The sequence below is a fragment of the Artibeus jamaicensis genome, unplaced genomic scaffold (genome assembly GCF_021234435.1).
Source record: "Artibeus jamaicensis isolate MK-2021 breed Jamaican fruit bat unplaced genomic scaffold, CSHL_Jam_final contig_519, whole genome shotgun sequence".
Classification (NCBI taxonomy): Eukaryota; Metazoa; Chordata; class Mammalia; order Chiroptera; family Phyllostomidae; genus Artibeus; species Artibeus jamaicensis.
The window spans coordinates 54,285,433-54,302,433 of record NW_026521871.1 but is presented as its reverse complement, the minus strand read 5'-3'; the positions used below and the strand labels follow the sequence as shown (position 1 = coordinate 54,302,433).

Below are 17,001 nucleotides of genomic sequence, written 5' to 3'. Positions count from 1 at the left end.
GCTGAAGATTTGGGGGTTTAAAGAAGGAGGCTTTATTTCTGGGAAGATATTTCTAGAGGACCAGACAGGAACTATGGTCCAGTCAAAAAAATAACATTCTCGCCCTGGCTGGTGTAGCTCAGTGGATTGAGCACGGGCCTGTGAACCAGACAATCGAGGTTCGATTCCCAGTCAGGGCACATGCCTGGGTTGCAGGCCGGTTCCCCGCAGGCCACTTCCCGGCAGGGGACGCACAAGAGGCAACCATGCATTGATGTGTCTCTCCCTCTCTCCTTCCCTTCCCCTCTAAAGATAAATAAATAAAATCTTTAAAAATAAATAAATAAATAACATTCTAAGATGAACGCTGTGTGTCCTCTGCTCTCGTGCTGCGAGATGTCTCTGTTTAATCTTTTTGATTTGGAGGTGGCCATCCATGTACATGTCTCCTGAAGCTGCTCTCAGCAGGACCCAGTTTTTGAGACCTTCCTGAGACCTCGCCCTTTGCTGGGAAGCCCCTGGGAGTGCATTTGCATTCCAGTGAAATGCCAGCCATTCCCATGGCTCAGGATCACTTTTACAGTGTGTGCTTCTGGATAATTTGCCCTTTGAAACAGTTTCTATTTTCAAATGGAATGTTTTTGGTTCCTTGATGTTAGTGGCGGTAGATTGTTTTATTCCTTTGGGTCTTCGGTAGATTCACATTAAGTCAAATAGGGAAGCCCCTGGGGGCATGTTTGTGAAGGGAGCAGAGCAGATGGTAACGCCCTCCTGGCTGGCACTCCCTTTTTATGATGCACTTTGAAATGCCACCTGTTCTGAAATATCTCCTTTGTCCCTGATAGGGGTTAGGGTGGGGAAGAGATTGGGGCCCTCTGCGGCAATTTCTCTGTCACAGCCAGCCTTAAGTAGAAGCCAGACAGTGTTTGTTAAAACGGCCAGCCAGTGATATTAGCCTCACCAGGCACAACGCAGAGTATAACTGGGTGAAATGTGAAGGACAGAGGGCAGGTTGTTGCAACAGCTGCCGATTAGAAGCAATAGTAGCACCATTTCTGCTGTAATATCATACCACGTCTACTCACAGTTCTTTCCAGGCTGGAATCCCCTATGCCCTTTCTCACCTCTTCAGCAGTTCATTTTCATCTCTTATCCCCATGTAACTCAATGTTTGATGTCTAGGGATTTTACCTCCTCCTTCAGATGTGGAAGTCAAGGCTCAGAAAGGGTAAACTGCTCTGCCAAGATCATCGGCAAGTTGGTAACAGTGGAGATAATAGAGTGGTGTCTGGATATCCAGAGGCTTGAAGAAAGGCTTGGGTGATGCTATCAAAGACTGACCTGGGGCTACCTGACCCAAGCTCCAAGAGGACTGTCTATAAAATGCAGGGTCAAAGCCCAGGCAACTGGCCTGTGAGTCAGGCGAGGGGTGACATACAGAGTCCCAATAGCCACTGGCAAGGCCCCAGGACCAGGTGCTCCCATGGGGCTCCCTTTTCTGCTTTCTCTCTGCTCTGGGCAGCATGCAGACCTATGGCTCTCCAGTCAGGCCTGAGAGCTGGCTGTCTTTTCTTACTCTGATGGTAGTCTGTGGACACAGGTAAGGAGCCTTATTCCCTCTGGGTCCAAGGATACCTTTGAATGCCACATTTGCTGACTGGCTGGCTGACTAAGCTGCAGGGCATATGAGAACAAGCCAGGCAAACCAGCCTGCTTCTAGCGGAGTCTGTTGGGTGTTGCTCAGAGCAACTGGCAGAACCCACCACACCCATCTCATCAGCCTTGGAGTAGTAGCTAGCCTCCCTCGACTCTATCTTGTAGTTGAGGCCAGAGTCCTAACTGTACAGGTGCCTGTCCCCTTTCAAATATATAAAGCCTGACAAACAGGCAAACCAGGGAGTGGAGTTGTGATTTTGCCCTTCCAAAGGGTTGGTTGTGGGACTGTTTGAAGTGGGGGCAGATCCTTAGGCGTGGCAGTGCAATGGGAGTCACACCCAGGTTTCCTGGGTGTGGGCCAACTCCTGGAAAACTTGGAAAGGTGGGTCTACCCAACAGCAGAGGAGAGTTGAGAAACCATGCCCCTCCAGCCCTCACTGCCTGTCCTTAGTGAAGTCTTTATATTCTAAGATCAGAAGCACGGCTTTGAAGCAAAGAATCCTAATTCTGAGACTGTGAGGTCAGAAGAGCAGTTTAATTGGCCCTGTGTGCTGTGTGGAAATTATTCATTTATTCATCCAGTATATCTTCTCTGAGGGTGCGCAGTAAGGATCGAGCAAGCAACAAGTTGGACACTACCCCTCCCCTCACAGAGTTGGTGGTCCGAGACTCTTTCCAGGGGCCAAGGAACTTGGCTAGGAAGACACCACTCTTTATAATCACAGGCCTGCCTGGCCTAGAGCTTGGGTGGCTTCTGCACCCACAGCACTGAGCTTCTGGCTGTGTGCCAAGTGACCATGAGAGGTCCTAGTGAGGATTTTAATTGATACTGGGTAATTACCAGGTAGATCTTAACCAACCCAAATCAAATTCCTTTCAGGTTCCCTAGACTACACACAGCTAGTCTCTTTCTGGTGGACCTAGCAAAGAGAGGGATGACTCTGTCCTGTGTCCACTGGGCCTTTGGTCGGTGCCTGGGCTGTGGCATGGACATCCCGGGAAGGTCTTTACCTTTTCCTGTTCGATTCCAATCTGGTATGAGTAAAAGTGGACATGTTGGGAAATAGACTGGCCCTTCCAGTTTGCCTGTGTCCCTTCCCCAGGGGCAAAGGATAACACTGCCTTGTGGTCTGCTCAACGTCATCAAGCACAGGACCCAGGGTGGAATGTGGGGAGAAAGGCACATGCAAACTTAGTCCTGGGAACCTTGGTGGGAGTACTCAAGGAAAAGAACAGGCACAGAAGTCATTCCTGCAATGGCTTTGTTCCCGTTTCTCAAGGTACACATTTGGCCTTTCAGGCTGTGTGCCCGAGGCTCCCAAATTACTATGTCATTAGTAATTCCTACTATATGCAAAGCCTTCCCTGTTTGACATCTCATGGACCTGCCTGAGTGTCCTGTGGTCATTCCGCCATTCCACCTGCTGGCCAGGGTGGTCCTGACTCCACCAGGCCTTTGTTCTCACTGTGCACTATGCTCAGATGGCCTTCCTACATATCCTTACTTGGATCCTGTCCAGGCTTGGAGGTCAACTTGAATGTCACCCCCTAAAGGGTCCACTAGCTCTCCACCACACCCAGAACCACATTGACGTGGTAACGTGTCCCCTAGGCTGTATCCCTGGTGTCTAGTTGACTGGCAAACAGAAGGCTCTGGGCGCATGTTGAAAAAAAAAAAGAGGTCTTGAGACTAGGTCAAAGGCGCTAAAAACTGTTTAGTGCCTCAAGCCAGTACTGGCCAGGGCGCGCTGCCCTGCGGCGCACGCGCACTGAAGGCCAGCACTTTGGCGGGGGCGCGCACGTCAGTAGTCGCGTGCGTCACAACCCGGACTCCTGCCCCGCCCGTCTCGCCTGCCCGCTGGTCGGTCCTGGCGGCGGCGGCTGCCCAGTGACAGCAGCTGCGGCACCAGGCCGGCAGTACAAGCAGCGTAGGGTCGTGTGGCCCAGAAACGCATAGCCGGCCAAAGGGTGGTACCAGGCCGCGAGGAAGGCCAGACCGTGGTCGCGCGTGAGGGAGCGCGGAGGCAGTGGCCGCTGGCGGCCAGGACCCGCCTGCCCTCGCGGCCGCCGCCGGCATGAGCCACATCCGGATCCCGCCGGGGCTCACAGAGCTGCTGCAGGGCTACACGGTGCAGGTGCTACGGCAGCGGCCACCGGACCTCATCGACTTCGCGGTAGACTACTTCACCCGCCTGCGCGAGGCCCGTGCCCTAGCCTCCAGCCCGCCCGCCACCCCTCCTTCCTTCTCCCAGGATCCAGAGCTCGGCCCTGGCCTTGAGGACGCGAAACTGGAGAGTGAGACCGATGAGGACGAGGACGAGGACTTGGACGGTAGGCGGCGGGGCTGAGGGGAGGTTCGCGGTGGGGGGCCGGGCAGGCGAGCTCTAGAGGGCTGGAAGGGACTGCGGGGGGCCATGCCGACCACCCTGGCTCAGGACCTCTGAGCTCTGGAGCGCAGTCTGTCGGGGCCCCCCGAGCCGCCAGCGGGAGCCCAGTGTGCGCCTTTTCCCAATTGAGTTCCACAGTGCCTCGAGTCTTGGCGCGCAGGGAGTGAGTTGTCAGATTCAGCCTCCAAGGAAACGTGCGCGCTTTCGGCCCGCATCGTGGGGCGGAACCCGCATCCGCCTGGCGGGTGGAGCCCTCGCCTCTGCTGGAGGAGACCCTTCGCCCGGTTTCGCTCCCAGGACAAGAATACAGACCTCCATTGACGCCTGTTTAATAACCAGCAGGGTAACTGAGCTTGGAAATCATTTTGTGAAAAGTTACAGGGAAAAACTTTAAGTATAGACAAAGTAGAGAGAAAAGCGAAACCTCCAGATGCCATCACTCACTTTAAACAGTTTAGATATTTGCAAAAAAAAATTCCCTTCCCTCTTTCCTTCCTTCCTTCCTTCCTTCCTTCCTTCCTTCCTTCCTTCCTTCCTTCCTTCCTTCCTCCCTTCCTCTCTTTCTCTTTTACTCTTTTACCTTTGCTGAAGCATTTTTAAAGGAAATCCCAGTCAGGTCATTTCACAGCTGCATACTTAAGAATGCATTTCTTAAAATATGGAGCCTGGGAATACAGATAAAGATTTTTAAAAGATCTTATTTATTTATTTTTGGTATAATCTTTTTAAAACTCATTTATTTTTAGACAGGGGAAGGAAGAAAGAGAGGGAGAGAAACCTCAATGTGTGGTTGCCTCTGGCATGCCCCCCCACACCCCCCACATCCCCACACCCCTACTCCCCCACTGGAGACCTGGCCTGCAACCCAGGCATGTGCCCTGACTGGGAATTGAACTGGAGACCCTTTGGTTCACAGGCCACTGTTCAATCCACTGAGCCACACCAGCCCATGCTTAATTTGTTTATTTTTGGAGAGTAAGAGAAACATTGGCCTGCAACCCAGACCTGTGCCCTGATTTGGAATTGACCCCAAAACCTTTAGATTTATAGGCAGGCATTCAATCCACTGAGCCATACTGGCCAGGGCCATATATAGTTTGTTTTTTTAAAAAAGATTTTTATTTATCTATCATTAGAGGGGAAGGGAAGGAGAGAGGGAGAGAAACATCGGTGTGTGGTTGCCTCTCATGCATCCCCTGCTGGGAACTAGCCTGCAACCCAGGCATGTGCCCTGACTGGGAATGGAACCGTGATCCTTTAGTTGGCAGGCCCGTTCTCAATCCACTGAGCTACACCAGCCAGGGCCATATACAGTTTTTAATGTGGCTAAAATGATAGGATCGAACTTGGTGAGGGTAAACACTGCCTTGTTTAGCACATTGAGTGCAAGTGAGAAGGTAAATAACACTTTCTACATCAGATTTAAAGTAAGGTTGTCAAAAACCAATTCGAACATAGGCTTTGTCAATTTAACAATGGCATTATCCTACTTTAAGCAGCCATAGTTTAACACAACAATGAAAACATTTGAGAGGCAAAGTTAGAGACCTAGTGTTGTTAGATCATGCCGGGGGTGGGAGTGGGGAAGAAAACTATTTCCGAGTCGAAGTCACAGTAAGTCCTTCTGGCAAGGAGTTTAGTTGGTCATTGCTGTTGTAAATTTCAGTGTTCAGTGTTCTGGACAGCTTCCCTAAACTTATTCATGCTAAGAGTGAAATTGCTATTTCTTGTTTCTTTTAACTTATTGCACATTAAATTATGAGTTTTTGCCTTAACCCTGGAAATCAGAATTGTCATTTCCCAAAATCGCTGCCACAGATTTACTTTGTGGTGTAAGACAAGTTGTTAAACCCATTTGATTTCAGATTTTCTTCTCTTTAAAATGGTGAGAGTGGCAACAGTCTCCCAGGAACGTGTTTTTAAAAGCTTTATTTCAGGATAGACTCCTACGTTTGTGTCACTGTCATATCTATAAATCACAAAGCTGTAATCTGCTTTGCAACCAATTTTTTTCTGGTCTCTTTTTATTTTTTTCTTTTTAAAAAATTATTTATTTGTTAGAGAGGGAGAGAAACATCAGTGTGCCCCTTGCCTCTTACGTGCCCTCGACTAGGGACCTGGCCTGCAACCCAGGCATGTGCCCTGACTGGGAATTGAACTAGGGACCCTTTGGTTCGCAGGCCTGTATTCAGTCCACTGAGCCACACCTGCCAGGGCTAAATTTATTTTTCGGTTAGAGTTGATGTGCAATCATACGTTAGTTTTAGGGCTACAGCATAGCGATTAGACATTTATATACTTTACAAAGTGATCGCCCTGCTAAGTCTAGTACCGATGTGACACCACCCATAGTTATTGCAGTATTGACTATATTCCTGAGCTGCACTTTATATCCTCGGGACTACTTTGTCTTCTGTAAGTAATTTTGTAATGGGCAATCTATACTTAATCCCTTTCGCATTTTTTCTCCTGTCTGATGACCACCAATTATGACAGTTTTTATTTACATGAGACAGTATTTTAGGAACCAGTCCCAGATGAGTAAAATGGAGTTTATAAGTTTTGTGTTATGTTTTCATTCTTTGTTATTTTTATATCTTTTGCAGAATTGAGTTGACCCCTATTTTGTTCTTTGTTTTGTCTCCAGTGCTTAGCATTTAGCCTGACCCTTAGTAGGTACTTAAAAATCTCTTGTTGTTTAGAGAGTTATCTCCAATATGCGAAGGTTGTGGGTTTAATGCCTAGTCAGGGCACATACAAGAATCAACTAATGATGCACAAATAATTGGAACAACAAATCGATGTTTCCATTTATCTCTCTCTCTCTCTTGCACCCCCCCCTTTTCTTTCTAAAGTCAGTACATTTTTTTAAAAATTTAAGAAAAGGGCCCTGGCTAGTGTAGCTCAGTGGATTGAGCATGGGCCTGTGAAGCAAAGGGTCGCCAGTTTGATTCCCAGTCAAGGCACATGCCTGGGTTGCAGGCCAGGGCCCCAGTAGGGGACACATGAGAGCCAACCACACATTGATGTTTCTCTCCCACTCTTTCTCCTTCCCTTCCCCTCTCTCTGAAAATAAATAAAATATTTTTTAAAAAGATTTTTAAAAAGGCCCTGGCTGGTGTAGCTCATTGGATTGTCAGGGGTATGGGGAATAATGGAGAGGTCAAGTCCATTATTGTTGAAGTGACTGGACACAGTGGTAATTTTCAGAGATAAAGGCTCCACTGGGGTTGTGGTCAAAGAGGCTTGTGGCTGCAGAAGATTCAGACAAGGAATGGGGAGCACGTTTTGCAGAAGTGAAGAATGCACTTGGTGGTAGCTTAAAGAAGAAGCACTAATTCGGGAATTTTTTTGGTTTTTTAAAGATAGACTCACCCCTAGCAGGTTTACGTGCCTAGGTAATGGAGCCAGTGGAGAGGTGGCAGCTGATGAAGCAAAGTCCTAGAATGGGTGTGTGGATTAGAACAAAGGGGAAAAGTGTTATTTAATTTGAAGGGTAATTTGAGTCCTGGCTAGTGTGGCTCAGTAGACTGAGTCCCAACCAGTGAACCAAAGGGTCACTGGATCGATTCCTAGTCAGTGCATGGGTTGCATGCCCGAGTTGCAGGCCGGATCCCCAGTTGGAGGCATGCAAGAAGCAACTGATTGATGTATCTCTAACACACTGATTTTTCCCTTCCTCTCTTTCTCCCTCCCACCTCCTCTCTCAAAAATTAAATAAAATTTTTTAAAAAATGATTTTAGAAAAAGAGTAATTTGAGATTTTACTTCTTTATGGCCTTGATTTAAAGTTTTGTCTTTTACTTACTTGATTCCGATAAATGTGAATGTTTAAGCCAAAGGAAAATGACTGGTTATTGAAACTGGTTATTGATTTTTCTGGCTTATCTGTCTATTGCCCATTTGTATGCAGTGGACATATGAAAGAGAGGCAAATGCATTTAATGATTTAGACCTTTTGGGGGGATTCTTTTTAAAATATATAAATTACTCCATACAAAATCTTTTATCTGGAATGAAGGAAAGGGCAGCTTATTGGATCCTCTTTAAAGTCTCAAAACTCTTCTTCAATGTCTGATGAGAGATGATGTACTATTTTTGGATGATTTTATTTTTTGGAATTTTTCATTTGTTCTTATTAACTTCTTATTACTTTCTTGAAAAAAAATGAAAGCAATTAAAAGGTCATTATCATGATAAGTGCACCAGAATCTGTTGTAATAATCCCTGACTTTTATTGTGGTTTCTGGAGATAGCCAGATAATTACAAGCAGCAGTTAAGTGATATAGTTATCCTGGGATTGGTTTTTTGATGGAGATACTTCATTGAGAATGCAGATTTCCTACTTTCTCTTCAGCTCTGCTTCTGACACTTACTGTTAAAATATTTTCAGTTTTGGCCCTGGCTGGCTGCAGCTCACTGGATTGAGCACCAGCCTGGGAACCAAAGGGTCGCTAGTTCAATTCCCAGTTAGGGCACATGCCTGGGTAGTGGTCCAGGTCCCTGGGAGGGAGCGTGTAGAGGCAACCACACACTGATATTTCTCTCCTTCTCTTTCTCCCTCCCTTCTCCTCTCTCTAAAAATAACTAAATAAAATATTTTCAATTTTGTGAAAAGGAATGACGTCCTCAGTGATCTGCTCACAAATTGTTTTTATTATAGAAAAGGGCAAGACAGTCTCCAGTTAGAAAAGTGAGTTGTGCAGTTATGAATCACACATTGCTTCTCCTGTGCCTCCGTTTTTTGTCTTTGAGAGAGGTAATCATCATAAGTCCTGTTTTTATCACGTCACGATTAACACTTCTGTGACCGGTGAGGCTCCTGGGGCCTGTCTCCCTGGGTGGACTTGTTGTCTTCCTGGGTGTGAGAAGGCAGAGTTGCTGCTGTTCAGGGATATTCGTCTCCACTTGATGCAGCTAAAAAATCTTACAAGGCCTCCCTCTTCCCTCCCTTCCTTCCTCATTCCTTCCCTCCCGCTTCTACTGCGTGGTGGCAGTAAAACTTACAGCCCTACATCCCTTTTTGAAAGTGGCTGTAAGAATGGTCTGTGGGAAAGAAATGATCTTCCAAAACCCTGAGAAAAGGTGGGCTTCTGCCCTGGCTGGTGTAGCTCAGTGGATTGAGCCCGGGCTTGTGAACCAGAGGATCGAGGTTCAATTCCCAGTCAGGGCACGTGCCTGGGTTGCAGGCCAGTTTCTAGCAGGAGACCCACGAGAGGCAACCCTACATGGATATTCTCTCTCTCTCTCCTTCCCCTCTAAAGATAAAGAAATAAAATCTAAAAAAAAAAAAGAAAAGAAAAGAAAAGGTGGGCTTCCTAAGGAAATACGATTATTAAAAACAAATTAGAGGACACTTATTCACAGAACACAAAAGATTCCCTCTGCATTAAAACAAAAACTGAGCTTTGCTAATGCATCGTCAGTGACCTCTAGGCAGCTTTTGAAAAACTCTCATTTGAAGACCAGATGCAATTGTAGCCGTCAGCACGTAGTATTTGGTCAAGGACAGGTTGGGCATGTTTTCCCATTCCAGAAACTGTGTGAGGAGCTTGTTTTCACTGCCTTTGGCACAGAATAGCCTTAGTTTACAGTTCTGTGAAAGAATGAGAGATTATTTCAAGATTAAATGCTTATTCCTGGCTGGTGTATAGCTCAGTGGATTGAGCGTAGGCTGTGAACCAAACGGGTAGCGGTTCAATTCCCGGTCAGGGCACATGCCTGGGTTGTGGGACAGATCCCCAGTGGGGGCCATGTGAGAGGCAACCACACATTGATGTTTCTCTCCCTCCCTTCCTCTTTCCCTTCCCCTCTCTCTAAAAATTTAAAAAAAAAAGAAATAAAATATATATTTTAAAAAAGTCCTGGCCAGTGTAGCTCAGTGGATAGAGCATGGGCCTGTGAACCAAGGGATCGCGGTTTGAGTCCCAGTCAGGGCATGTGCCTGGGTTGCAGGCCAGTTCCCAGCAGGGGACTCACAAGAGGCAACCACACATTGATATTTCTCTCCCTCTCTCCTTCCCTTCCCCTCTAAGGATAAATAAATTAAATCTTAAAAAAAAAAAGATTAAATGTTTACTCAGTAATAATGGATCAAGAATTCCTATTCAAATAAAAAGCAACTTGAGGGAAAATATTTTGCTCATTGAGTTCTTTTGTTATAATTTTAGATGATGTGGCTCCAGAAATGAAAATAGGCGTTGGCACAGCTACTTTTTCTGTCTCTTAAAACATGTGGTCTGCTAGCACTGTTTTTGTATATTTTCACAGTATGTTTTTCTCATGTAATTTTTTCTGCTTAGAGTAAAACTTAGTGTGTGGCTCTTTGGAATTTAAAAAAATAGGAGGGTTCAGAGACTGGTAACTAAAACTCTTAGCTTATATTATTTCTTTTGCATTTGAGGTTCCATTTAAGTGAATCTAAAAATAGATGGCTTAAGTTTTTCTCAGTCTAAGCCTTGATATCTGCCTGGAATTTGTCATCAACAGTTTGAAGATATAATACCCACAAGATATTATGTATGAAGACAGTGACTAACAACATAGAAATTTGGATAAAGATTTTTTGGATAAACCAATGGCTGGAGAATTACTATTCAGTTTGCAGTGTTATAATTAAGCACCTTTTTTTTTTTTAAGGCATCCAATATTTAAAAAAAGGTTTTTATCCTACTTGAGGACATTTTTTTCATTGCTTTTTAGAGAGAGAGAGGGAGAGAGAGAGAAACATTAATGTGACAGAGAAACATCAACTGGTTGCCTCCCGTACATGCCTGGACTAGGGATCAGACCAAGGATTGTCTGCACCTGGGTCAGGGGTCAACCCACAACCTAGGCATTCACGCTAACCAGGAATCAAACCTGCAACCCTTCAGTTACAGAACAGTGTTCTAACCAACTGAGCCACACTGGCCAGGGCCCAATTTTTCTTTAAGATTTTATTTATCCAGCCCTGGCTGATATGACTCAGTGGATTGAGTGCTGGCCTATGAACCAAAGGATTGCTGGTTTGATTTCCAGTCAGGGCACATGCCTGGGTTGCAGGCCAGATCCCCAGTGGGGGGTGCTTAATATACAGCCACACACTGATGTTTCTTTCCTTCTCTTTCTCCCTCCCTTCCCCTCTCTCTAAAACTGGATAAACAAAATATATTTTTTAAGATTTCATTTATTTGTTTTCAGAGAGAGGGGAAGGGAGGGAGAAAGAGAAGGAGAGGAACATCGATGTGAGAGAAACATCAATCAGTTGCAAATTGCAGATGCCCGGACTGGACTGAACCTGCACCTCAGGCATGTGTCTAACCCGGTATCAAACCGGTGACCTTCCACTTGCAGCACCCAACCAACTGAGCCACACCAGTCAGGCCCTGGGCCCAGTATTTCTTTTAAAAAGTAAAATTATGATTAGAGGAGGATTTTCTTCTCACTGTTCATGGATGTATCATTTTGTCATGTTCTTGATGGCTCTTTTGGGAAAGATTATTGAGGGCTTTCGTTCGGTGGCTCCACGATCATTAGGAGGGCAGGTGACCTGTCTTGCCATTGCCAGACCAAGTGTCCAATGTTCCACTAACGGGTTGGTTTCTTAACTCACAAAAGATAAGGCCCATCTGGTTGGCGATGCTTCAGGGGTTTTTTACCAGGGATCATTGGATAATTCTCAGATTATGGTTGATTTTGATGTATACCAAATTTTTTAAATATTGTTAGTCTAGTATATCAGTAGTATCTAAAATGCTAATAACCCTGGTGTGGCTCAGTGGACTGAACATCAGTGTGCTAAAGGTTGCTGGTTCGATTCCCTGTCTGGGCACATGCCCGGGTTGTGGGTTCAGTCTCTGGTAATCAGAGGTGTGCGAGAGGTGACCAATCAGTATTTCTCTCCCCCTTATTCTCCCTCCCTTCCTCTCTCCCTAAAAATAAATAAATAAAAATCCAGAATAAAATAAGATGATAATAAATAAGAACGGGATATAGCACTCCTAAAATGAGTGGGCATCAGTGGTCTTGGGTATTTTTTTGAATGTTTCTCTTTATTTTCATAAATTGGCTAGGGAGTTTTAACAGTTTGTTTTTGTTGCACAATAAAGAATGTGTCTGGCTTGTGTCCCAGAATCCTGGCAGTGAGCTTCTAAAACTCTTAGAAATTTCCCAAGTGTAGGAGTGTTTTTGGAGCCTCATGGATCACACCTGACTTTTGTTAATGAGAAGATTCAAGATGGGGCCTGGTCACCAGAAGACCAGCCACGTGGCGGGTTGGGGCTTCGGAGCCCCAGCCTGTCCTCTGGAGAAAGGAGCGGAACTGGAGCTTGAGTTTAATCATGCAGCCCACGATTCAGTCAGTCACATCTATGGAATGAAACCCCAGTAAAAAAAACTGGACACTGGAGCTTGGTGGAGCTTGAGCGTCGTGGTCAGCAAACACGTTTATTACCTCCTGGCGGAGTGACGCGCTCCGTCTCCGTGAGGAGAAGGCAGATTCAGGACTGTTCCAGACTGCGCGTACGTGCTTCTGCATTTGACTAGCCCTGCTTTGTATACCCTTTATAATAAAACTGTAATTGTAAGCACACTGCTTTCCAGAGTTCTGTGAGTTGTCCCGGCAAATCTAACCCGAAGAGTTGTGGGACGTCCGAATTTGGAGCCAGTTGGTTAGAAATGGGGGTGGCCTGAGAACCCCCAAAGTGCAGCTCACTCTGAAGTCAGGTTGGTCTTATTGAAACCATGTCTACTTTGTGTGGTAAATGTCAGAACTGTATTGCCAAACACCAGTTGGTGTCATAATAGCTTTATATTCCTATTATATTTTGATTTAAATTGGCCCCAGATGTGAATTGATGAGAGGATATACACCAGAAAGGGGACATGACTTTTAGTCCCTTTCCAGACTGAGTAATAGGAAATCATCTACTCAGTTAATTTATATTTAGTGTTTGTGTGTGCCAAGGTCTTTACTAAAAAAAATGGCAGGAAAGTCCTCATTCGTATTCCTTAGGAGCTTTTAGTGTGTAATAGACACGTGGAATTTTTGTGTGCTCTGATAGGGAAGGAGTGCTCAGCCTTTGGAATGGAGCTACCTTCTCTGAGTCATGGATGTTGGGGCTGGATTGGCGATGGGTCTGTTAGGCATTGGGTACTTTAGAAGCAGAGAGATGTCAAACCTACAAGCGTTATAGGGGCAGGGGGTTGTGGGTGGCAATGGTTGTTTCAGAATAAGTGACTGTGTTCACTGGCCGGATGTATGTATTAGGGCAATGCTTTGCAAAAAGTGAGTAAAGGAACCGCCTGTTCACTGGCTCCCCACTCTTCTCCCAGAAATGCTGGTTTTCTTTTCTACTTTTTTATGATAGAAAATGTTAATTATACACAATAGTAAGAGAATCGTGTAATACACCCCATCTGCTTAGTACCGAACTTCATTAACTTAAGGCCAGTGATAGAATGGCAATGGGCTCTAATTTATAGTTTGCCAATTTCCCTTGGGGAGTATTTACCCACGCATTTACCATGCCAATTTCAAACCAGCAACACAGTCTCGCTGATCTCATGGGAGCTGGCCCCAGCTCATAAGCATTCCCACTCAAACTAAGCTCTTCTTCCAGATTGTTACCATAAGCAGTTAAGATTATACCTCTAAGGACTACTTTTTAAAATACATCCACAGTACTTATCTTACCCCTGCTGGGGTCCATGCTTGTCGGATCAAAGAAATAAACATTGTGGAAGAACACTGACATGTTTGGAGGAAAATTTGGAGCATATACAATAATGAAAGAGTAACATCCAATTTAAAGATATCAATGTAGGCAGACATGGCTCACCTCTTTGCACAACCATGTCAAAATTGCAACCGAAATATAGAACAACCTTCACTAAGAACCATCAGAAATCAAGTTGAATGGAAGTCTGACAACTATGGAATTACACCATATCCATCCAGACTGGTAGGAGGGGTGCAGGTGCGGAAGGGGCTGTTCCTCATCCATGTGTGGTGGATAAAAATTCGGAAGGTATATCTCAGGAGTGAGGAGTCCCGGACCCACACCAGGCCTCCCAACCCAGGGTTCTTGTACCAGGAAGATCAGGCCCTGAAACTGCTGCCTGCAAAAATCAGCGGGGATTGAGTTGATGGAAAAAACTACTGGAGCCCCAAGCAGTTCCTCTTAAAGAACCTACACATGGACTCAACTACTCAGGCTCATCCCCTCTGAGCTCCAGCGCCAGGTAACAGCTTGAAAGGCACTTGTGGCATACAGGGAGAAACTGAAGTGTCTAATAGCATCAAGGTGAACAGATACCATTGTCCCTTTTCTAGAGCCAGCAAGCTGGTGCTATATCTAAGACTCCATCAACCTGGCAACACTATTAAACCCACCTTACAGATCCTCAGAGACTCTACACAATGTATGGACCCACCCAATGTATGGACCCACCCAAGCTGCTTTTCCATAGGAATGGCTGGCCTTGGCTCAGCCTTCACAACTTCCTGAATCCTCTCAAATAAGCAATAGCCATTTTCGTTGAGCCCCAGGCCCAGCACCAGCAGCAGCCAGCCTAGATTCACAGCTTGGCTTTGCCTGGGAGACTCCAAGCCTGGCTCAAGTAGCAGCCATCTCAGATTGCTTTACAGCTCAGTCAGGGTGGCCCTGGACAAAATGCAAATGGGGGCTGACCTTGGCCTGCACCACCAAGGAAAACTCAGGGCCGGTGCACCCAGTAGACAGCAACAGACCATGTCGGAACATGACCATCCTGTCCCTGCACAGCTGATCCTCCTTGGAGGGTGGATGGTGGTGGGAAGTGGTCCCAGCCAGTCCTTGCCGCTGACTAGCCTGGGTAAGTACTTCCCATTGATCTGCCAACAGCAGCCAAGGCTCAACTACAAGAGGTGGAGGTACTCAGCCCACACAGCACGCAAACCTTGAGTACCCAGCTTATGTGATAGGGGAGGTTGTGCCTGCCACCAGACCCTATAGGACACCTACTACATTAGGCCACAGTACCAAGTCATGGACGGAGTCAGAGCAGCTCTACCTAATACATAGAAACAAACACAGGAATGCTGACAAAATGAGACAAAGACACGTGGCCCAAACGAAAAGACAGATCAAAACTCCAGAAAAAGAGCTAAATGAAATGGAGATAAGCAATGTATCCGATGCAGAGTTCAAAACATTGGTTATAAGGATGCTCAGTGAACTTAGTGAGGACCTCAACAGCATAAAAAAGATCCAGTCAGAAACAAAGGATACACTAATTGAAATAAAGAACAATTTTCCCTGGCTGGTGTGGCTCAGTGGATTGAATGCCAGCCTGTGAACCGAAGGGTCACCGGTTTGATTTCCAGTCTAGGCCACGTGCTTGGGTTGTAGCCTGATCCCCAGTAGGAAGTATACGAGAGGCAACCACACATTGAGGTTTCTTTCCCTCTCATTCTCCCTTCTTTTCCCTTTCTAAAAATAAATAAATAAAACCTTTAAAAACAAATTTAGAGGGAAACAATAGTGGAGTGGTTGAAGCCGAGCATCAGATCAATGATTTGGAACATAAGGAAGCAAAAAATGGCCAATCAGAACAACAAGAAAAAAGAATTTTAAAAAACGAGGATAGTATAAGTAGCATCAGGAACAACTTCCAAAGGTCCAACATTTTCATCACAGGGGAGCCAGAAGGAGAAGAGAAAGAGCAAGAGATTGGAAATCGATTTGAAAAAAATAATGAAAGAAAGCACCTCTAATTTGGTGAAGGAAATAAACATGCAAGTCCAGGAAGCACAGAGAACCCCAAACAAGATGGATGCAAAGAGGCCCACTCCAAGATACATCATAATTAGAATGCCAAAGTTTAAAGATAAAGAAAGAATCTTAAAAGCAGCAAGATAAAAGAAGTTTGTTACCTACAGGAGAGTTCCCATAAGACTCAGCTGACTTCTCAAAAGAAACTTTGCAGGCTAGAAGGGATTGACAAGAAATATTCAGTCATGAAAAGCAGGGACCTACAGCCAAGATTGTTCTACCTAACAAAGCTATCATTTAGAATTGAAGGGCAGATAAATTGATGTGGACTTTGACCCTCAGGGTCCATGTGTTGTGGCTGCTACGAACAAATTCATATGGACCACAGAAGTTCTGTGGAGAAAAAGGGATGGCTTGGCTACTCTCTGAGTGAGAGAGAGGGCCCCAACCCCTGTCTGTACAAGCTTTTATTGCTTTCCTGGATACATCACATTGAGGCCCATATATTAGTACATGGTCCTCATTTACTATGCACAGGTTTGCTTTAGGTGGTTACCTTCTACAGATAACAAAAGAAAAAATGTTGCTAATTCAAAGAAAAAGGGAATTTGCAAATGCAAGGGGAAAGGTGGTTGAACTGGTTACACTCCATACTTGGGAGGTTTAGCACAGATTTTAGGAAGTTACTTCAAAGATATGCAGTAAACATTTACTGCTTCAATTCAGGTTGAGGGAGTTTTAGCCATAAGCAAGCCTCAAAGCAGCCTAGGTACAGTGCAGGCCTGATTCTCCGTGGGGAAGCCGGTCTGTGGGCTTGGTTCCTGTGTGCCCACTCGCTCCCCACTTATTTTCCAAATCAGGCTGGGCTACATTCACCATGCCACGTAGATAGGTTCCCTATGATATAGAGCTGCCCAGACAAGAAAAAAACCAAAGGAGTTCATCATCACCAAACCATTATTATATGAAATGTTAAAGGTATTTATTTAAGAAAAAGAAGGTAAAAAAATATAATCAATAAAATGGCAACAAATACTTATCTATCAACAATTGAATCCAGAAGACAAACTAAGCAAACAAGAACAGAGACAGAATCATGGATATGGAGAGTGTTTTGATGGCTGCCAGATAGGAGAGGTATGAGTGAATGAGTGAATGGGTGGAGAGGTAAGGGAATTGAGAAGTACCCATAGGTAGTTACAGAATAGCCATGGGGATGTAAAGTACAGTACGGGAAATGGAG

The 17,001-nt window shown here is 45.4% G+C and overlaps 1 protein-coding gene across 1 annotated transcript in view; it reads left to right on the top strand.

Annotated features, from left to right (window-relative positions):
- The first annotated feature begins 3,465 nt into the window (after window positions 1-3,465).
- PRKAR2A (protein kinase cAMP-dependent type II regulatory subunit alpha) overlaps window positions 3,466-17,001 on the top strand; it is a 47,952-nt gene continuing 34,416 nt past the window's right edge. Inside the window, exon 1 of the mRNA XM_037128429.2 lies at window positions 3,466-3,966. Coding sequence (XP_036984324.2) covers window positions 3,711-3,966 — 256 coding nt within the window. The 5' untranslated portion in view covers window positions 3,466-3,710. The remainder of the gene's footprint in view (window positions 3,967-17,001) is intronic.